At 39.5% G+C, this 23,418-nt stretch overlaps 1 protein-coding gene and 1 non-coding gene across 11 annotated transcripts in view; one reads left to right on the top strand and one right to left on the bottom strand.

The window, feature by feature from the left end:
• The window catches only part of KIF1B (kinesin family member 1B), a 149,187-nt gene that overhangs the window by 106,488 nt on the left and 19,281 nt on the right, over window positions 1-23,418 (bottom strand). For all 10 annotated transcript variants that reach the window (XM_060088945.1, XM_060088944.1, XM_060088946.1 and 7 more), the window contains 3 exons: window positions 4,625-4,701; window positions 3,710-3,889; window positions 1,365-1,430 (listed from right to left, as the gene is read on the bottom strand). In XM_060088945.1, the coding sequence (XP_059944928.1) occupies window positions 1,365-1,430; window positions 3,710-3,889; window positions 4,625-4,701 (323 nt within the window). The remainder of the gene's footprint in view (window positions 1-1,364; window positions 1,431-3,709; window positions 3,890-4,624; window positions 4,702-23,418) is intronic.
• TRNAG-CCC (transfer RNA glycine (anticodon CCC)) lies at window positions 8,475-8,547 on the top strand. Its single transcript has one exon. It is a non-coding gene; the product is annotated as a tRNA-Gly (tRNA).

Here is a 23,418-nt window from a genome sequence, read left to right as displayed (position 1 = left end):
AGGAGAGGAGGTAGAGGTCCCACCAATGTGAAGAACAACGAAGTATCAATTAGGGATACACTGTGCACTCCAAATAAGCCTGTGAACTCTGAATAATATGAAAGAAAGTGGCAGCTTCTTTTATTACCTATAAGCTCAAAAACTTCAATCACATTGTCACTCTCCCTATCCTTTGAATTTATTTAAAATGTATGATATTTTAATAAGAATGATTAATAAAGATCTACTGATTTTCATTTGCTATACATTTAACATTCAAAAAAGAATAGTTACAGGATGAGACAAGCTATTCAGAGAATTCATTTTAACAAAAAATATTTTTAGAGCAGCACATTCCCCTTTTGGTGCATGATAGTTACCAGGCAGAATTCTTTGAAATTTATACAACACTTTACAGGTAAAGAAAAAACCCAAAGCAGCTAAGTGGATCAACTAAGAATTGCATAAGACCTATAGAAAGTCACAACATATACATTTTTAAAAATCTAGAAGTCACTTAATAAACAGACTGATTTTTCAGAACAACAAGCTCGTGTTAACAGAATGTTTTAATAACTTCAGCTACTATGAAATTGAATACCAAAAATGGGGATGTGTAAAACAACAGCTTCATAAAGCACTTGTACAAAAAAGTGGAAATGTTTATCAAATAAACTAACATATATAATGTAATTCTACAGACCTCCTCTCAAAAGAACTAGGGTATATACACTGAATGGAGAATAACTTTCCAAGATTATAAACAATTACAAAGGGGAGAAGGGGAGAAGAGATTTGATTACATATATTTTAAAAACCTATGCCTGTCAAAAGTCATTAATAATATTAAAGGGGGAAGAGTTCATGTAAATGAATAACAAAAACACTGCAATCACAAAATGTAAACAGGCATATACATAATTTACAAGATGTTCAATCACACTGCTAATCAAAGAAATTCTAATTTTAAGAGTGAGAAAATTTCCCTTATTAAATTGGCAAAGATTAAAAAACAAAAATACTAAACATTGACGAGGACACAGTGGGTGCTTACACCCTCCTGATGGAATGGAAAATTGGTATAGCCTTTCAAAAGGCCATTTGGCAATTCAAATGTATCATCTGACAACCAACATACATAAAAAGGAAACAAATAAAAATAAAGCCATAAACTTATGAACAAGGATTTAATTGCAACATTCTTCATTATAACCAAAACTTAGAAATAGCCTTCAAGTACAGAATTGGGGCAATGGTTAAGTGATCTATAGCTCAGTCATAATTTGGAACCATTTAAAAGTAGCATTTGAGGGAATGGAGCACAGAGGACTCTGTTGTTGTTGTTTTTTTTGAGGACTCTGTTTTCAACCCACAATTGTACGCACCTCTACAGAGTAAGACATTTCTTCGTTACAGTTGTCATTGATTTTCTCAAATAGTTCTTCACATAACTGTAGAAACAGAATGAGAGGCACGAAGAGCATAAATCAGAAGTACTACATTACCCATGCGTGCTAAAGGGATTAGCGAGATCCCCTTTCTCTTTTTTTCTCTAAATATTAATGGCATCAACATCAAAGGTAAATGCTTTGAATGAAATAAAAGGAAAGTTTTTAATACATTCTTCTCATCTAATCCCTATTGTCCCTCAACAGTATCACCTCAATAATGTTTCCTTAGAAAGAAAGCCACAAATAGGGGAAGAGAAGGGATTATGTCTCTTCTATTGTTACGTCATTGATTTTACATCATGTGAATTCAACTCTTCATATTATACTAGAATTAACTGTGACTCAACTATGAGTATTATAATTGTAGGAGTAAAACTACTATTAAACTGTATTTTGCACACTTATTTATCATGATATAAATTTTATTATATGTTCTCAGTTCCTATATACATTGTAAATTCATACATATATGCATAGAGAGAATATACACTATTTGAAAAGAGTAAATAAAGGTATTTTTGAGAATAATTTTGACTCTATAAATTTTTCCCCTTTACCTCTGCCTTAAGATTCCAATCCCTTTTATGAGAGGCTGTTCCATTACACAGTGACATTTCTAACAGAAAACAATTTTTCTAGATCAGGAAAATTTTTAAATTTCACTCTCCCTATCCTTTGAATTTATTTAAAATATGTGATGTTTTAAATAAGAATAATTAAGAAAAATCCACTGAATTTTCATTTGCTATATATTTACTATTAAGGCAATCAATATACATTTGAAAAATGAACTATATGTTCATGATTCTCTAGAAGTCTAAATAGAATTTAAGTTGGATTTTAAGTAGCAGTTTCTAAAACATAAGTCTTCTTAAAAATTCATGCTTTGGCATTAAAATAAAATATTCAAAAATTCTACCAGAAAAGAGATACATATGTAACTATACAAGAATTCCAATAACAAACAAATTAAAGGAAAGAGAAGGACTATTTAATATTACTTCCTATATCTACAAACAATTATTTTATTGTCAAAGAAGTTAATACATAGTAGTAAAAGCAAAGACTTAGACCTGTGCTTGGCACATTATGAGTGCTACATTTAATGTTTCCTCTAATTAGTATTATAATTATTACCATTACTATACACAAAGAAGGACAATTCCCAAATATATGTCTTAATACAGACATTACTTTTTACGTTAAAAAAAAAAAAATAGGGACTTCCCTGGTGGTCCAGAGGGTGAGACTCCGTGCTCCCAATGCAGGGGGCCCGGGTTCAATCCCTGATTGGGGAACTAGATCCCGCATGCATAACGAAAATAAGAAGTCCGCGTGCCGCAGCTAAAGATCCTTGCGTGCCGCAGCTAAAGATCCTTGCGTGCCGCAACTAAGACCTGGCACAGCCAAAATTTTAAAAAATATACGTGAGTGTGTGTGTGTGTGTGTGTGCACGCTAGTATGTTCATTTTTTTCTGAAAATGTCCTAATCTATATTAATAATAAGCATTTCAATTATATAGCTGAATTTAAAATTATAATCCAATAATCCATTCAAAAAAGTAGATATTGCTCCCTTATATCTTTTATTTTCAGAATATAGCAATGGCCACACTAGGCCTATAGTGAAAGAACACTTTAAAATTAATTCCAAATATCATTAATAAAAGCAAACCACGTTCCTGTTACTAGCAAAAGAAGTTCTTCCTAAATGTACCTGTGTCACAACTTTTCTCCATTCCCAAACAATACAGAATCAAAAGACTAACTGCTCTTAAAAAAGAAAAAAAATCTCAGACTGTTCAAGCTTTAAGTGATAGAATTAATTTAACAAGATAAAAGGAACGGCAATCAAATAAGGCAATCAAAAAACTAAAATAAACACATTCTTAAGAGGTGATCTATATATGAACTTGGGGAAAAAAATCAGACCAACAACACTCAGCAGGTGTCCCCAGGATTCAGAACAGAGCCTGACACATACTATCACTTTTTAAAGAAGCTGATAACATTGTTCAAAAGATAAAGTAACATGGCATTGGATATACAGCAAAACCTTTACAAAAAGTCAACTTTCCCACCTTTGAAAACAGACATGAATACCTATCAGTCTTTTCCATCAGACTGTTAGCTCCTCTCAGGGAAAGGGATTTATCTTTGTGCCTCGCATACGATAGTCCCTGAATAAATGTTTGCTAATAAAAATAATTGTTAATGCAATTGAGGACTAAGAGTAATAATGAACAGAGGTTTTTTATTCTTGTTTTTTTGTTTTTTACCTGTGGAATGATGCCAGCCTGGCTCTCTTCTTGTTTACCCATCATTGTATAAGACTTCCCAGCACCAGTCTGCCCATAGGCAAAAATACAGACATTATATCCTTCAAAGGCATGTAAGAGCATTTCCTTTCCAATATCATTGTACACACGGTTTTGAGATGCAAAACAGGGATCTTCGGGCTGTAAAGATTAAAAGGAAAAATAAATGGTATTTTATTCATATTGTTTCCTATGCTTATTTGATTACTTCTATAATAAATAAAAGTGTTTGAAATCAGAATAATCACCTAAAATATATTTTTTAAGTCCCCCCTACATATAGTTTATTTTTCCCATTAAATGCACACACACAGAGGCACTATTAGAGACATCCAGGCCAGCCATACATAAAAATATCTACATGAAATTATCTGACATGATTACATTTCATTTTACATAACCTTGAAAGTATCACTCTTCCATTCACAGGGAGCTCCAAGAAAATTTTAAGTGGAAAATGGGGCTGAAAGATCAAAGATCAAGTCCACATATAAAAATATTTCTTTTAATTCGCTCCAGGTGGTCTCAATAAACACAGCTTTCAGTGAAGAATGTTTTCCAACCCCTTTCACAGGCGCTTCCCTTGGCAATTAGGCTTTGCAATAGTTTAAAACACCTCCTACTCTAACAGAAAATAGGAAAAAAAGAACAAAAAATGCATAACAAAGAGATGCAGAAGCAAACTCTAGTTTAGGAACAATCCCTAGAAGCCAGCAAGATTTGGGGTCCTATAATCAGTAAGGGGATACTGCAAAGGGTCTTACTCTTCATTTCCCTAGATGTTGGTAATCTCTGCTTTCCCTGTGGACCTGCAGGCTCTTTCAAAAGGTTTAAAACCCACACTGTTCTACCACGCTGCACCATGGGTACACTCACCGAGGTGTGAGACCAGTAGGAGTAGTCAAAGCTGAAGGACTTTGGAGCTTCCTTTGGGTTCTTTGGGTTAATAATACCTAGAGGACGAAAATGTTTTGATTTTATAAGTGACTCAGTTAAATGTTTTTTAGTTCAGCATGATGTTATACTGTAAACTCAAAACATCCAAATCAGTAAATTCATACCACTGAATCTGAATAGGGCAATCAAAAAACAAAAATAATCACATTTTTAATAGGTAGGATCTATATAGAGAACTTGAAAAGAATAAGACCAACAACATTCACTAGATGTCACCAGAATTTACAACAGAGCTTGGAACATCGTACGTGCTCAGTAAATGTCTTGTGTCTGAATCCTAGGTAAGTTAGCAGACAAGATTTGGAAATGGACCATGTTACTATTTCAAGGTGCTTCATAAGGCTTGAAATATTTCAATATATCAGAAATAAAAGTTAGAAAATTGGAGCTTCCCTGGTGGCGCAGTGGTTGGGGGTCCGCCTGCTGATGCGGGGGACGCGGGTTCGTGCCCCGGTCTGGGAGGATCCCACGTGCCGCGGAGCGGCTGGGCCCGTGGGCCATGGCCGCTGGGCCTGCACGTCCGGAGCCTGTGCTCCACAGCAGGAGAGGCCACAGCAGTGAGAGGCCCGCATACCACAAAAAAAACAAAACAAAACCAAAAAAAAGTTAGAAAATTACTGAATTAATCCAACCACTATTTAAAACAAATGCTTTTTAAAGATACTATTATGTACTTAAGAAAAGCATTTAGTAATGAAGCATTCATTGGAAGGATAGTTTTTGTGAAATCCACAATTGATAATAACTAATACGTAAGTTATTAGATATATGTATATATGTGTGTACGTATGTGTGTGCATGTATACACTAGAAACACAGACCTCTAAATCGTCTGTAGACTGTCATAAACAGTAAAATTACTTTTGACTGAAAAGTATGAAGCCTCACTGTCCATATTAAAAGTGCTTTCTCGGGACTTCCCTGGCGGTCCAGTGGTTAGGGCTCCGTGTTTCCACCGCAGGGGGACGGGTTCGACCCCTGGTCGGGGAACTAAGATCCCGCATGCCACACGACATGGCCAAAAAATACATTAAATTGCTTTTAAAAAGTGATTTCTTATGTGATTAACCCAGTCACATACTTCAGGGACTGACTGAATGCTGAGGCTTGGCCTCTCTTCCTCCCTCACACACACAAAGCTTTAGCACCTCATATTTCACACGGAATAGAATCTTTGTAACATGTGGTCATGAAATTGCCTCAAAGCCCAGACCAACCAATCCACTTCTCTAAGGCAGGGCCACATCCCAAGCTATCTGAGATCAGGATTAAAAAATAAATCTGCCCGGGGCAGCTGTTGCTCAGGATACAAATAGCAACAGTTGCTACGGTGCTTAGCTCTCTCTCACTGGATTCCACGGGGTGTGGCCACACTTATGTTCCAACCTCAAATGCTGACAGAGTATTAACAAGGCTCACACAGCACATAATCATGTGACAAGGAGACATGGTTCTAGAAAGAACATCTCCCCACACACAAATGGTAGCCTAAGCAAAGATGTACACTTCTAAACAAAAGGCACTACCTACAAGATTTAAATAATAGCCAACATTCATGGAGCACTTACTCTGAGCTCTAAGTACTTTCTGTGCACAAACCTGTTTAATCCTCTTGATCACTCAATACGGCAGATGTTTTATTATCCCCATTTTATAAAGAAATCATCACAAAGAGGTTAAGTAACTTACCCAAGGCTACAGAGCTAGCTAGTGGCAATTCACGATGTGAGTTTGGAGAGTCTAGTTCCTGAGCCCAGTCACCCAACAATTAAATACCCCCTACATGCGGCAATCACCAAGGCAAACACGGTAAGGCATTTCTATGCATATGCATACATATGTGCATGTAAATGCACATTTATGACCACTGCCCCCCAAAACTGTATCACAGGCATTGCTCAGAACTCTCCTTACAACATCTGAAACTAGGAACTATGAGAATTATAGTTCCTAAAAGATGAAAGACCACACACAAACTCTACCAAGAAAATGGAAATTAGTGTCATACTTCGTGAACCAGATTCCAGGTTTCAGTGGCTCAGCAATGAGGACAATAACAAGATATAGGGGGCTTCCCTGGTGGCGCAGTGGTTGGGGGTCCGCCTGCCGATGCAGGGGACACGGGTTCGTGCCCCGGTCCGGGAAGATCCCACATGCCGTGAAGCGGCTGGGCCCGAGAGCCATGGCCGCGGAGCCTGTGCTCCGCAACGGGAGAGGCCACAGCAGTGAGAGGCCCGTGTACCGCAAAAAAAAAAACCCAAGATATAGGATATGACCTCTGAAGTAGACTTTACCACTCAAAACCACAGTTAAAATAAACACTTTCTAACCTTTAGGAAATTCGCTGTCATAAAACTTTTAAGCCACATTTCATTAAATCTTTAGCTACTCACTTGTAGTACCAATTCTGCCAAGAACGATTTAAGAAAGGGCAGGTTTTCAGATCCTACTCCTTTGTTCCCTCTTCTCTAGTAAAGAAAAAGAAAAACTATGCCAGAGAGTAACTTCCTTGATTCACACGAAATCCTTTTCCTCTTCCTCAAATACCCTTCTCCCAGATCTTTGAAACTTCTGAAACTAATAAATTTTCCTAACTTCCATCTTCAAAACCAAGCTGCTTTTTATTTTTATCTATTTTTTTCTTTCCAGCTATTATGCATTCCACTCAGCACATGGATGCATGAATTCATTTAACAAACTTTTTTGGGGCACATTTGCTGTGTATTAAGTGTTAGATATACAAAGAAAGATAAGAAAGATACAACCTTCTTTCTTTTTTATTGAAGTAACATTGGTATATAACGTTAGATAACTTTCATGTGTACAACATTATACTTCTACTTCTGTATACACTATACCAAACTGCCTTTTAAATAACTGCCTCAGGCAACAAAAATATCTTTAACATAAATAAATCAAAATATAATTTTAAAGAGCCATTTATATAAGTTATGTCAAACAAGATGAAATTTACCCACAGTATTTAAAAGATTTTAATTCCTAAATGAAAGATATTTATATTAAAGACACCTTGGAAAAATGCAAAATTCAATATTCTTGTTACCTGACTTATGGGGGGAAAGATGTAAGCAGAAAGACTCAGAAGGCATGGGTCATTTCTATATGTTAGAATGGGTGGCAGTTACAGAGTTGTTTTATATTTTTCTTTATATTTACATATACATTGTATTATCTTGACTATTTTAAATAGTTACCAGCAAAAATTTTTTTAAACTCCAAAACTCTGCAAAGGAAAAAAAACTGTTATAAGGATAAAATATTAATGACAGCGCTTGAGCACATCAGAAGCCCGTGAACTCCACTATTACTTCCACGGACAATGAATTAATATTTTCATATGTGCCAAAGGATTTTTCTTTCTGAATAACAGCTGTGATCTAACTCACTTCCTTTAACCCAACTAAGAAACAGGATGTTTCCAACCATTAATAAAAATGGGGGGGGGGGAGAGGACATGTAATAGAAAGGGTATAGGATTTGGAAACAAAGGACCAGCATCAGTAAGAACAATTAAGAAATATATTTAGATTTAGGGAATTCCCTGATGGTCCAGTGGTTAGGACTCTGTGCTTTCACTGCTGAGGACCCAGGTTCAATCCCTGGTTGGGAACTAAGATCCCACAAGGTGCACAGCACAACCAAAAATATAGATATAGATATAGATATAGATATAGATATAGATAGATTTTTCCGTGACCTTGGGTATTGCTATACTTTTGTGTCCCCTCTAAAACTGAGGTAAGGGACTTCCCTGGTGGTCCAGTGGTTAAGACTCTGCGCTCCCAATGCAGGGGGCCCAGGTTCGATCCCTGGTCAGGGAACTAGATCCTGCATGCCATAACTAAGAGCCCGCATGCCGCAACTAAAAGATCCCACATGCGGCAATGAAGATCCTGCGTGCTGCAACAAAGACCCAGCCAAACAAATAAATAGTTAAAAATAAAACTGAGGTAATACCTAGTTCACAGGATTAAATGAGTAAAGCACTACACAAATGTTAATTTTCAAAAATAGGTACTTTATCTTGTTTTAAATTCTCCCAATGTTTGGTGGGTATGATAACCATATTCTGTGGTTTTTAAACCAAAGCAAGAAAAGTTCACTGATAAAATAAGCTAAAGCATAATATAAGAATTCTACTTCTTGGCAAGAGTCAAAATACTACATTGGAGTCCTTTAGATGTGCCATCAAATCTCTGGTGCTCCTACCACATTAAAAATCCCTTCAGTACATGTACCATGTCTTATGGATCCTCTACACTGCCCTACACCAAAAAGGCACTCAGATGAATGTGCTCCACAGGTCATGTGTAATTTTAATTTCATTAAATCTTGTACCATTTTCAGGAACCTAAAAGGAAGAACCAAAACAGTATATACCTATGCAATATACACATAAAATACCAGTAAATTTTATTAACTTTCACAGTAAGAATATAGAGAGAATTCTATCACTGAAAAGACTGGGCAATATTTAACATAGTGATTCTTGTATCAAAGTCAACTGAGCTAAAACACAGTGTGCAGGACTTCTAACTTGTCTCCCAGAAAGCATGCACATATGAATGGAATTCTAGTAATTAATGAATATGTTCAACATATAAACCATATTTTCACCAATGTAAAAGCTATTACAAATATTTATGCCTCCCGGGGTCAAGTGTTAATCAGTGGACAGAGTTTGTCTCAGACAAATCAACACTTTTTCTTCAAGGAATGGACTCCTGGCATATCTTTGAGGACTACAGTCAGAACATAACTCTATTTTAAGTGCTGTATACTTCATAGTGCTTTATTTCCTATAAAAATCATCATTTCATGCCACTTTTCAAGACCCCTTTTAAAGTCCTTCTGCACCTGAGGCCTCTTCTTCTATCAAGATTTCTCTGGACACACAGTGTACTCCACATCTGGACCCACCTCCACCAGCAATTCTCCACATCTGATCTATGTTGTCAGTTCTACTTTCAAAATGTATCCAGAATCCCACGACTTCTCACCACCACCTGGTCAAGTCACCATCTCTCTCGCCTGGATGACTGCAATACCTAACTGGGCTCCCCACCTTTCCCCTGGGCCCCTGAAAAGTCTCATCTCCACACTGTAGATAATGACCCTTCTCAGACGTAATCCAGATCACCTCCACGGCAAACCTCCAGTGAACCTTCCGATCATACACTGAACAAAACTCCACTCCCTCTGTGACCTCCTCTCCAAAGATTCAACCTTTACTCCGATCCCACTAGCCTTCTTACTAAAGACACATTCTCATTTCAGGGTCTTTGTACTTACTGCTCTGCAGGAATGCTTTCTCCCAGGTATCTGACTCGCCCACTCCCTAATTTCACACAGTTCTCTACTCAAACATCACCTTATCAGACAGCCCTTTTCTGACCATTTAATTTAAATCAGCATTCACTTCACTCTCCATCCTCTTACCCTGCCTTATTTTTCTTCATTGCTCTCATGACCACCTGACTTATTATATGAGGCACTACACTAGAATGTAAGTTCCATGAGACCAGAACTTCTGTTTCATTCACTGTTCTATCCCCTAGCTCCCAGGACAGTGCCTGACATACGGTAGATACTCAATATATACCCAAAAAACTAATGAGTATGCTAGTTTCATCTTTCCTTACAGACTGTCCCTTCTTTGTGGCTGGAAACCATGACCCCTCTTTCTATGTCACTCACGGTACTGACTTCATAAGTAGGTGACGCTTATTTGTGAACTGGAATGTAGCTCTCTCAATACCACTTGCTTACTGAGTCTTTTCTCCCTGAGCAACCAACTAATTCAGCTTCTGGCAAGAATCATTAACCTCCGGGAAAGGAGGTATCTAAATTCCAGTCTAGAGAACAGAAATACAACTTCTAGGAAACAGCAGTAATAGGTAAACAGGGAACAAGAGGAAAGATTACCAGGTTTTAAATAGTACAGGCAAAAGAAGATGTGCTGATGGAGGTCAGCAGGAAGGGCAAGGATAAAGGAAGTACACTGGGGGCAGAAGAGTGGAATAGGTACTAGAAATCCCTCTTCTTCCCCAGGTCTTTACAATTGTCTTTTACACTTTGTATTTCACAGGAAACATGGAATCTCATGGCAGACGGAGGTATCTTACCACATTAAAATCTATTGCTGCAAAATTTTCTCCAGTGTCCCAGATGTGACAAGCTTGCCTCGCATACCAATTCTCGTGTAGGTATGAAACAAATTCTTGACCTCACACACAAGACACACACCCAAGAGGCACTGCCATATGGTAAAAACACCAAAAGATGTAAATAGATGCTAATATTCTCAGCATTCATCTTTCCAAGTAGTTCCCCTGAAACATACATTCAATTAGAAGGGTGAGGTGCTCAGCACCTGGCTCAATGCCCAGCACAGAGCAGGGATTATACAGGAACTGGTTGAATCACTGTTGAATATCTACATATTATAGCTACATCCAGGATGGTGCATCACTCAAAGCCCAGATGTTACAACAACATCCATCCGGACAAGTCCATGTTCCTGATCTTTCTGCCTATCTTCCAGTAGTCCCTGCCCCTTTGCCCTGTGTACTTGTACTCAGTGAGCTCCCAAGTCTGAAATAATGCTAGTTTCCACACTGACATTACTCTTTCTCAAAGGAAGGGTTATCACAAAAGATCCCAAGATCCTATTTTAAGAAAGGAAAAGTTAGGAGCCCTTTATTCACTGGGCACATTTACTGAGCACATTTATTAAGCACAAACTATGTACCAGGCACTGGGTTAGGGATACAATGGCAAGCAAAAGAGTTATTTCCACCCTTCTAGAGCTCAGAGTCAATGGAGGAGACAGACATATAATCACACAAAATAAATACATGCTTTCAAATTATGGTAAGATCCATGCTAGATAAGCATGGGGTCCTATAAGAACATATAAACAGAAACATATAAAAGAGGCAATTTTTTAGTCAGTAAACTCTGATTTGGTGAGAGAGAAGGGGGAGCTGAAGGATAAGCAGGAGACAGCTAAGGAAAGCCGAGTGATAACAGTATCAGCCGACACCTACTGAATGCTTACTATGTTCCAAGCACTGTGCTAAAGCATTACATGTACACACTCATTTAATCCACACAATAACCTCACGTTATTATCATCTCCATTTTACACTTGGAGTGCCTGAGTTGCCCAAGGTCAGAGCCTGAACTGAAATTTGGACCATCTGGCTCCAAGGCTCTGACCCACTGGGCAATGTGTATCCCAGGCCAGAGAACTGCATTAGGAAGCCCTGGGGCAAAAAGAAGGATGTGAAACCCAGGCACTGGTTTGACAGGCGTAGCTCAAGTGCAGTGAGCAGCAAAGGGTGGAAAAGCACTAAAATCTCAGGTCGTGGACAGACCTCAAGGAGCTGGTGAACCCCTGAGCAGTGAGAAGCCACTGGAGTGGCTTGACTACAGTGATGGATGGACTAAAGCATGGAGACTGGATTGGAGGAAAGCATGAATGGAAGTGTGGAGACCAATTACACAGAACACAACCACTACTGCAGAACATCTTTGCCATTTACATAATGCCCCATGAGAACTGCATCTGGCATCAGAAATCCATGAGTTCCAGTCTGTGGCATTTGTGGGGGCCAGGAGAAAGAAAGGTCAATTCCTATATCAAAAGCATTGTGTTTCTTGATCCAAAACTGAATTTTGTCTTACAATTTGACCCAATATTCAATGATCAAAACCTGAGTTGATCTAGAAAATATTTCTAGAAGACATTATTAAATATTTTAGCAGTGAAGGAAATAGAATACTGTAGAGGCTTTGATCTAACTCCACCCTAAGTATCCAATATTATCCTAGGGTCCATCTATACACTCAGCACATAACAATCAATAAGCCTCAGTTTTCTTATCTGTAAAATGGGTACAACAATAATAGTGCCTAACTTTATAGAACTTATTGGGAGGATTAATCACTAATCGATGTCAAGAGTTTTAGCTCAGGGCCTAGCACAAAGTAAATACTCAAAATATTCTTTCATTTAGCAAATACCTGGGTGCCTACCATGCCCCAGGCCTGAAGGTATCTAGTGAAAAAACAGTCCCTGCCTTGAAGGAGCTTACATTCTAATCAGGAAGTCAGATAATTAACTAATAGAGATAGTACAACCTGGAAGAAAAATAAAGAAGACTTAGGAGACATAACATGACAATGGAGGTAGCAGGAGTGACTATTTTAGATAAGAGTGGGCAGGCTGCCACATCTGAGCAGGGACCTGCATGACATTTAGGGCCCGGCAAGACCACCAGTGTAGCCAAAGGAGTAAACTATAATGGCATGTGAAGTCAGAGGGCTAGCCAGAGGCCAAATTCTCTGGGGCCTGTGGCCAAGGTCAGAGTTTTTAGTTATATTCTAAAAGTGATAGGAAGCCAACAAAGGACTTGAAGCACAAGCTGACATAATCTGATTTACATTTCTAAAATATGACTCTGCCTACTACATAGGAAAAAAAGCAGAAACAGAAAGATAGGAAGCTACTGGAGTGTTCTTGGACTAGAGTAGAAACAATAAAAAGTAACCAGATTCAGGAGAGACTGTGAAAGCAGAGACAACAAGGCTGACTTACTGATGAATTACAGGTGGCCTGTAAGAAAAAGAAGACAAGAGTGACCCCAATATTTTTGGTCTGAGAAACTAAAGAATGGGCAAGAATGAACGAAGAGCCACTTTAGTTGGGCAAGGAGGGGAAATCAGTTCTGTTGAAGACACGCTGAGTTTGAGATACTTCTTAGGCCTTTAAGTAGAGTTAAATTAGCAGCCGGGTAGACAGTGTAGAGTTGTACAAAGGGGTGCAGGCTGGAGAAATGAATTTGGGAGTCATTGTCACCTCAATGACATTTAAAGCCTTGAGCCTAGATGAAATCACTTAGGGAGTCTGTCTTCTCTGTAGACAGAAAAGAGATCAAAGAGGAGAGACAAGGTCCTGGTGTACTTTTAACACAGGAGGAAAGGAAGAACAGAGAATGGCCTGGGAGGAAGGAAGGCAATCAGGAGAGCATGGGGTCCTGAGAGGCAAGAGACAAAGGAAGTCAAGCTATGTTAGCTACTATCATAACCACCTTCTGGACTCCCAAGAGGAAGAGTCTTTGTCAGGCTATCACTTGACTTCCCCATAACTCACTCTGGCTCATCCTCACCTCTGGGCCTTGGTTCCCATCACCATCCAGATCTCATCTGGTTTCCAGGCTGTTTTCTTAACTCTCCCTTCATAAATCAGAAAGCCAGCCTCAGAACCGAAGATCTGATTGTATCTTTTCCCAGGTCCACAGGGGAGAGGACCTTGAGTTTATCCTCTCCCTGCACCTTGCACACCTTTCCCCTTGTGCCTTCAGACTTTTTATTCTTCATGCTGTAGCTGACATTCCTTACCTTAGGAGAGCCGGAGAAGAGTGAAGAACAGGACAGCACCTTTCACGTAAAGGCTTGAAGACCCTTATTCAAGATAAATGGAATGCCTTAAAATGACTCCCCATAAAATGCTCCATAGGCTTCAGTTTACTGATGAACCGCAAGACCATCTTCTCTTTCTTAGAGTGCCTTCAAGTCAAAATTAGCCTTACAAAGTCTGCTAAGTCCCCCAACTTTACCCCCCTTTTCCCTGGCCTTCTTTACAACTTTGTTACTCCAGCATCAAGATGCAGAATAGGGCTTCCCTGGTGGCGCAGTGGTTGAGAGTGTCCGCCTGCCGATGCAGGGGACACGGGTTCGGGCCCCGGTCTGGGAGGATCCCACATGCCACGGAGCGGCTGGGCCCGTGAGCCATGGCCACAGAGCCTGTGAGTCCGGAGCCTGTGCTCCGCAACGGAAAAGGCCACAACAGTGAGAGGCCCGCGTACCAAAAAAAAAAAAAAAGATGCAGAAATAATGTTTTAATTACTAAGTCCTAGAAAACAAGGCAGTCAAAACAAAATTTGTACTTAAAAGCCCTTTTATTCTCCAGAATAAATTTGTTTATCTAACATCTCAAAGTCTCTATGTAGCAATTACACTGTCGTTGTGTAATTGTGTAAACTATTAAAGATTTTGCCTGCAACTACAATTAACATATCATCGTGGCTTTCCCCCAACTAAAAGGCAATTTAAAAAGTAAAAGTTGGGCTTCCGTGGTGGTGCAGTGGTTGAGAGTCCGCCTGCCGATGCAGGGGACACCGGTTCGTGCCCCGGTCCGGGAAGATCCCACATGCCGTGGAGCAGCTGGGCCCGTGAGCCATGGCCGCTGAGCCTGCGCGTCCGGAGCCTGTGCTCCGCAACGGGAGAGGCCACAGCAGTGAGAGGCCGCGTACCGCAAGTAAAAGCTGCTTTTGTTTTCCCCTTTACCCATTTTGCCTTCTCAATTTTATTTACAGTTACAAAGGGATCTCTAGTATCAGACCAGAACAATGTCACAGGGAAACAGTAATTGTAGTTAAATCATTTCCTCTTTACGTAGCTTCTGGAACTCTGGCAGTATAGTTTTCTGTTCTGCCAAAACAAAAGAGGCTTCCCAGACATTCCCCACCTTTCCTGGCCCTGCCCCTCAATTATTTAGATATCTCTCCTAATACCTTCATAATGGTCACCACACTGCTTTGATTACTTATCTCTAAGATGAGACTAAAAACACTCTGAGCCCCTGGTGGCCTCCCAGCCCATGTTTGCTGAGTAACAAAAATCTAATTTCCCACATATGCCCTCAAAAACCTAATTTCATATTTCTTATTCTTACCACCTATATGTACAAAGCACTCATCCCTAAACAGTACAACCAAGAACAGTTTTTAGCCCACTAGAAATGTTTGTTCATAAAATAAGCACGTTGTTGATATGCTACAAAAAATAAATCTATGAACACCAACTTCGCCTACTATAAAATGGGCACGAGCAGCCCCTTTCGCGGCCTCTCTAACCACACTCCAGACCTTGTGAGCTCCCGCTGCAAGTGCTTCACACTTCACTGGGCAACTACCAAAAGCTATCAGCACCGTGTTGTTGGCACAGACTTTCAAAAATGAACTCCAAAACAACTCTTGAGAATTGCAAAGAAGGCATTTAAAACAAACAACAACAACAACAAAAACTGGGCATGGCTGCTTTCCCCTTTGAAAAAAGCAACAAATGTACATATAAAGGCCACATGAAGTACAGTCTGGATTTAATCAAGGCAACCTCAAAAGACTAAAACAGTAAGATGCAAAGCAGCAGGTTTCCTACAAGATTTTTTTCAGTCTTCTCTCTTGGCCGTTTCAGAATCCAGATGTGAAAACAACTTACTTAGGTAACTGAAGAAGTTTGAATTATACCCTATAATAAAAAGCAGTTCCAAACACACAATACCAAAGGCCTCCTCCTTTAGTGACAGGTTCAACTGTTTCTGCCTATACATTTATATTCCCATTGAAAATAACGATTTAGGTACCAAAACTAACCACAAAAAACAATTTCACAAATAACTTTCAAATACTGTCCTATGCGGACACCCAATTCCATTTGATCCTCACAACAACCTAGGAATAGAGAGCTGGGTAGGCATTAGCAACATCTCCATTTAATAAATGGAGAAGCTAAGGCTCAAATGTTTGATAACAGAGGATGAGCTAAATAATGTATGATTCATAACTATAACACAGCCACTAAAATCATGTTCCTGAAGACTACTTTAGACTTGGGAACATTTACCCACTGCATTACTAAGGGAAAGACCAAGGAGGCTACAGAGGTTTGGCAAAGGGAGAAGGGAGGTCCCTGCACAGACTTCAGCTTTTATTCTGAGTGAAATGGGAACCATCTGAGAGTTTAGAGCAAAAAAATAATCTGACTTCCATTCTAAAAGGATGGAGAACAGATTACTAGAGGGCAAGGGCTGAAGCAAGGAGAGGTGTAAGGAGGCTACTGTAGGGGGTGGCAGTAAAGGAGGTGGAAAGTAAGATTCTGAGGCAGAGCCTACAGGGCTCTATGATGGATAGAGGATAAGAGAGAGAGTCAAGGATGTTTTATGATTTTTGCCCTGAGCAACTACAAAGGTAGAGTTGCCTTTAACTGAGTTGAGGGAGAATGCAGGGGAGCAAGAATGCAAAAGGATATATCAGATATTCAGTTTTGGACATTCCAAGTTTAAAATGTTTATTTAGACAAGCAGGTAAGAGGTGCCAGGTAGACAGCTGCATAAACTGCCTTCTAAAAACAATTCCTGGGACTTCCCTGGTGGTCCAGTGGCTAAAACTCCATGCTCCCAATGCAGGGGGCCTGGGTTTGATCCCTGGTCAGGGAACTAGATCCCACATGCCTCAACTAAGACCCGGTGCAGCCAAATAAATAATTTTTTAAATAAATAAATAAATAATAAAAACAATTCCTTCCCCACCTGTGAGGGGCTTATATTCTTTACAGCAGTCCTAAGAAGTGGTTTTAAGGTTCAAGTGTCTGATAATGAGTGATGAGCTAAATAAATTACGGTTCATAAATCCAACAGAATATTATATAACCATTAAAATCATGTTCTTGAAGAATACTTTAAAAAATGTGCTCAAGGGGCTTCCCTGGTGGCGCAGTGGTGGAGAGTCCGCCTGCCGATGCAGAGGACATGGGTTCGTGCCCCAGTCCGGGAAGATCCCACATGCCGCGGAGCGGCTGGGCCCGTGAGCCATGGCCGCTGAGCCTGCACATCCGGAGCCTGTGCTCCGCAACGGGAGAGACCACAGCAGTGAGAGGCCTGCGTACCGCAAAAAAAAAAAAAAGTGCTCAATAAGTTAATGGTAAATGAATTTATCTCATCTAGGAGAGGGTGCAATCTAATGCCCTTCTTTAAGACCATAAACTTTATCCCAGTAGAAGAAAAATGTAAGAAACAGAGAGGGATACATTCCAGAATGTCAGCTTAGTTAAGGTGCCATATGAGAAGTCATTAAATACCAAGGAAAACTGTGAGAAGGTCACTGACAGTGCAAGACCTGGACCTTCCCTTTATCAACCCATTCCAAAAGTCGTTCTAAAGGACAAAATTGGTTTCAATCAATTCCAATTGAGTAAACATAATATCATTTCAGGGGCACCTTTATTTCCCCACCCCAGCACACACACACAGACCCCTCTCATTGCTATAGCTTCAAGTCCTGATTACAGGAAAAGTGTTTTGTGTCAAAATTTTTAAAAAGTTTAATGCCACGGGTACCCAAGCTGATTTCAATATATTTTACTGAACTCTTCTTCCTGTGCTGTAAAAGCCTCTTCACCTTCTTGGTGCTTATCTTCTTACATTCCAGTGACTAAATGAGTGTCATTTAACCAAGGTGGACCTGTAAGCATCCCTCTCTTTGGAAAAAGAAGTCAAAAAGTGGTTCAAAGGTTTCAGAAAGAGGGGACAGGAGGCAAATTTCGTGGACTTGTGCTTATCGTATGATATGCCCTGGTCACTGGTCTAAATAGGCCTGGGTGCATAGCATCTCAATTTGCAAGATTAAGACTGTTTTTTTCCTTTGCTTTTATGCTTTCTTAATTAAATGTTTAATAGATATACTTATAAAATATATGTAGAGTTTAAACAGCAACAATAAACAAAACCCCAGGTACCCACCAGCCCATTACAGAACATGACTCTCACCTCTGTAGCTCCACTGTATGACCCTCCCAGACTTCCTTGCCCACCATCTCTCCACTGAGGCCTGCAAAATTTTGTCATTATTGCCTTATTTTTCTTCATAGTTTTACCCTACGTCTTTTTATGGAGTAAAGAATACAGAGAACAGTTTTGTATGTTCTTAAATTTATATAAATAAAATACATCAACTGCTTTTCCAACTTGCTTGTATAGCTACAGTTTACGATTTCCGCGCGTGTGTGTGTGTGTGTGTGTGTGTATGCAGTAATTCCTCTCTTCTTTGCTATGTACTATTATGTAAATACCATGGTTTATTTATCCATTTCCCTGCTGATGGATACTGGGGGTTATTTCCAGTTTTGGACTCTAAGAAAAATAGTGCTGTCAGGAGTTTAAATGCCAAAATATTCAGCAGTTTTAGTGACTCTCAGTGAAATTCATGACATTGGTAGAGGTTACTGAGAGATGAATGACTTGGGTATGAGTGAGATATACAGTTCACCAAATGAATCTTCAGGAAGGGTAGGTAAAAAAACAAAACAGGGCCTCCCTGGTGGCGCAGTGGTTAAGAGTCCGCCTGCCGATGCAGGGGATACGGGTTCGTGCCCCGGTCTGGGAGGATCCCATATGCCGCAGAGCGGCTGGGCCCGTGAGCCATGGCCGCTGGGCCTGCGCGTCCGGAGCCTGTGCTCCGCAACGGGAGAGGCCACAACAGTGAGAGGCCCGCATACCGCAAAAAGAAAAAAAAAAAAAAAAAAAAAAAAAAAACAACTGCACATTGCATCTCTATGGTTAGAGCACATGGTGGCGAGGTGAAGAAGTAGTAGCTGAAGAGCTGTCCTTATCCTACTCCTCCAGCCACACTGTGAAGCACTTTGGGTGTTATATTATGGAGTTTACACCTTAGTCTGACCTAATCATGTCCTGGCTTATCCTGAAAAGACTTAAGGAGACATTTTGATGCTAGGCTAGTGCTTCTTAACCCTTTTTGGGGACAGAGCTCTCTTTAAAAACGTACTAAAGCCGGGACTACCCTGGTGGCACAGTGGTTAAGAATCCACCTGCCAATGCAAGGGACACGGGTTCGAGCCCTGGTCCGGGAAGATCCCACATGCCACGGAGCAACTAAGCCCATGTGCCACAACTACTGAGCCTGTGCTCTAGAGCCCACGAGCCACAACTGCTAAAGCCCTTGAGCCTAAAGCCCGTGCTGCTCAACGAGAGAAGCCACAGCAATGAGAAGCCCGCACACTGCAACCAAGAGTGGCCCCCGCTCACCACAGCTAGAGAAAGCCTGCACACAGCAACGAAGACCCAACACAGCCAAAATTTAAAAAATTTTAAATGTACTGAAGCCAAGACGTGGAAGCAACCTAAATGTACATCAACAGACGGATGGATAAAGAATATGAAAATATATATATATGTAACACAACATTGTACATCAACTACACTTCAATAAAAAATATATGTATGGGGCCTCCCTGGTGGCGCAGTGGTTGAGTGTCCGCCTGCCGATGCAGGGGATACGGGTTCGTGCCCCGGTCTGGGAGGATCCCATATGCCGCAGAGCGGCTGGGCCCGTGAGCCATGGCCGCTGGGCCTGCACATCCGGAGCCTGTGCTCCGCAACGGGAGAGGCCACAACAGTGAGAGGCCCGCATACCGCAAAAAGAAAAAAATATATATATATATATGTATGAATTTTTAAAATCATATTGAATGTGATTACCCTCTCTCTAGGAATATGCATGAAACATTTTGCATGTAATTTCAAAGGGCTCCCACCTTGATAGACACTCAGAAGTCTAACCATAGACGCCAGTAAAAGAAACTCAGATTAAAATACAAGTGCAAGTGCGAATTAGGTAACACTAAGGAGAGGAGAAAACTAAAGACTAAAAAGAAAAGACTGGAATACAAAATTACACAGATGCTAACCATTTAACCTAATTGGAACAACAATAAAAATCCATCAAAATGCAGCAGTAGGCTGCAGTAAAGAGGTAAAAATAGAAGTAACCTTTCTTGCCCTCTTATTTTCCAGAATGTTCACAAAGATAATTTATATGCATTTACATTTATTTTCATGTAGCTATATTAATTTATGCTAGAAAAAACATACAGATTTATAAGAGTTCCTTTCAAAAGTCTTCCTTTCCAAACTCCATTTTGTCCCTGTGCTCCTCCATCCCAAATTTTCATTAATGGACATGAAGTCATTCTTTGTACCAGCTGTGATGTGCAGCATTTGGTTTAGAAATGCACATGTGCGAATGAAAAAGCCTTTTAAAATATACAAAATAAGCAATTAGCAGAAAAAAAAACAACAGGATTTCTTTTATCCCACTTAATACCTAGGCATAGGGAAAAAAAAAAAGATCCTAAACTAAGGAAAATTAATAAAAATATGAAGGAGACTTACCAAAGGATTAGAGACTGATTCCTATGGTTAAAGACAAAGCAAAAGATCACAATTTAATCACCAGAAGGAGTGTGTGAGAACTTATTGTTTTTCAGAGGGGAATTTATGCAGTTTCAAAGTCTCCAGATTTACACACATAACGTAACCATAAATGTGAGCAGTTAGAGCATTAATTTTGTCCCATTTTCCTTTTTTAAAGTAATTAGACAATAAAAAAATGCTTCCAAAGTGGGAGAAACTTGGAATATAATGGGATATTATTAAACAAAGCTATTTGTATGCACCCTGGTCTCCCAAATGTCAAGACAGTAACATTTATTTGTGCCATGGAAAATACTCCCTCTGAGACCAGAAAGTGCTTGAATAAAACTGCCACTACTCAGTTTTCAAATCTAGCACATTCCCTAAAGTACTCTTCACCACCCTCTTCTACTTTTTCATGAGACCTTATGGCAAGAACATTCCATTGCATTCCATCTACAATCAGCCATAATCCCTGTGAGCAGCAGTCCAGGCCAGCTTGCCAGCATAGCAGCCTTTTAATGCAGCTAACACATGTGGCTACAGAAAATTCATTTCAGTTTTTGCAACAATTCTAGGTTCAAAATCCATGCTCTCTCCCAATCTTAAGCCCCATTTTTTAAAAACAAGCCATTAATACTTTCTAAACATAACAAGTTGGCTCACTTAAAATCTCTCAAAAGTTATTTGGATTACATATTAGTCAAATTACTAAGAAACTGCCATATAAAGTTGTAAACAGAAATAGAAAACAGCAGAAAACTGAAAACGCCAAAATTCTAGAGGAAAAAGTCTCTGATACAATTAGGTAATTAGCTTTCCAAAAACAAACACCTTTCAAAGAAACCAAAATTACCCCAAACTTTCTGAACCATGACAAAGCATTCAGCTAGAAAACTAATACTACTTTTTCTAAGGCTGATTCATCTAACGAGGACTTTTGTTTCAGGAGGCTAATGTTATTTTAAAAGTCACAAATTTCTCCTGGTGAACGTTTAAGCGAAGAGGCAATGTGTTATAGCCAGATGAGGCTAGGAGTACCAATCTAGATATAACACTAATAAGTCCTAATAAGCTACAATTCTGAAACTTTCCCCAAACATACGGGATGTTTAGTTTAATCCTCAAGGTCAAGCTGAAATACCCTCCTATCATCTATGAATTTTACATGTGCCCTTTGCCAAACTCACATCTGCATTTTTTTAAAACCCTTTTTTATGTCAAGTATCACTTAGATCACTTTTACTTTATATTGAGGTTATTTTGGTATGTCTTGTCTCTCCTACCACAAACTTTAACTCCGTAAGGGCAGGGTCCTAAGGTACATGCAACTCTGTGATCCCTAGAGACTCACATTACAGCAGACTCTCAAAAGAGGAAGAGAAAGACATAGGGCAAGACAGAGCAGAGCTACTCAGCCTGCTGTCTAGAAAGGTTGTGGACAAAATATGATGGAAAAACCATTGGTAGTTCAGCACTGTTCTTAAGGTGGTCCACAGACTGGTTTTCATTGTACTAATACAATAAGCCCAGGCCTAGTCTAACCATATTAATTACTTCTAATAAAAACCAGGCATCTCTTCATTATATTTCCTCAAAAGACATATAAATATTTTCAATAATTCTGGAGAGATCTTTGGGGGAAATAAACAAGAATGAGTAAATAGAACTTAGCATCCTCACAAACTCCAAAATTTATGGCCCTATCCTTAGAAAATGTTCAACTAGGAATCTTATTTTCTTCTTCAGTTTGCTGGCTACCACAAGTGAAGACATCTGAAATCCTTCATTCAGAATGAATATCATATTTGGATAATTTTACTTTTTTCCCCTAAACTGACATTATTTTCTATACAATCAAAATAATAAGGTCAAAAAGAGAGCCACATATCTTAGATACAATGAGGTCTAACACTTTTTTTTAATTAGCCATCAATAATCTCAGTGAGCTCTTAATCCAGATAATCAAACACTAGCAGTCAGAAAATTAAGCAGATCCAGATCCATTTCACATAACTATCCAGAACTATAGAAAATCTTAATTTTGCTATACACTCTAATAGTTTTATTCTCCTGAATAGTCAATAGATTAGTTTTTTTATATTGGTTTAGTACTTAGCATACCATTATACATATAGTAGATACTTGTTAATAAAATCCTATTAACTTATATGGATATTCTCTCATGCTAAAATCTCAAAAAGAAAAAAAAAACATCTTTTACAAGATATAAACACGAATAGCTTTACTCAGGTGTTTAAAATATACAATGCAGGGCTTCCCTGGTGGCACAGTGGTTGAGAGTCCACCTGCCGATGCAGGGGACGCGGGTTCGTGCCCCGGTCCACGAAGATCCCACATGCCACTGAGCGGCTGGGCCCGTGAGCCATGGTCGCTGAGCCTGCGCGTCCGGAGCCTGTGCTCCGCAACGGGAGAGGTCAAAACAGTGAGAGGTCCGCGTACCACAAAAACAAATAAATAAATAAAATAAAATAAAATAAAATATACAATGCAGGGGACTGGTGGCGCAGTGGTTAGGACTCTGTGCTCCCAATGTAGGGTACCCGGGTTCGATGCCTGGTCAGGGAACTAGATCCCACATGCATGCCGCAACTAAGAGTTCGCACGCCACAACTAA

Source organism: Mesoplodon densirostris, chromosome 2 (genome assembly GCF_025265405.1).
Source record: "Mesoplodon densirostris isolate mMesDen1 chromosome 2, mMesDen1 primary haplotype, whole genome shotgun sequence".
Classification (NCBI taxonomy): Eukaryota; Metazoa; Chordata; class Mammalia; order Artiodactyla; family Ziphiidae; genus Mesoplodon; species Mesoplodon densirostris.
Note: the sequence above shows the minus strand (reverse complement) of the source record. Positions and strands in the feature narration are given on the sequence as shown.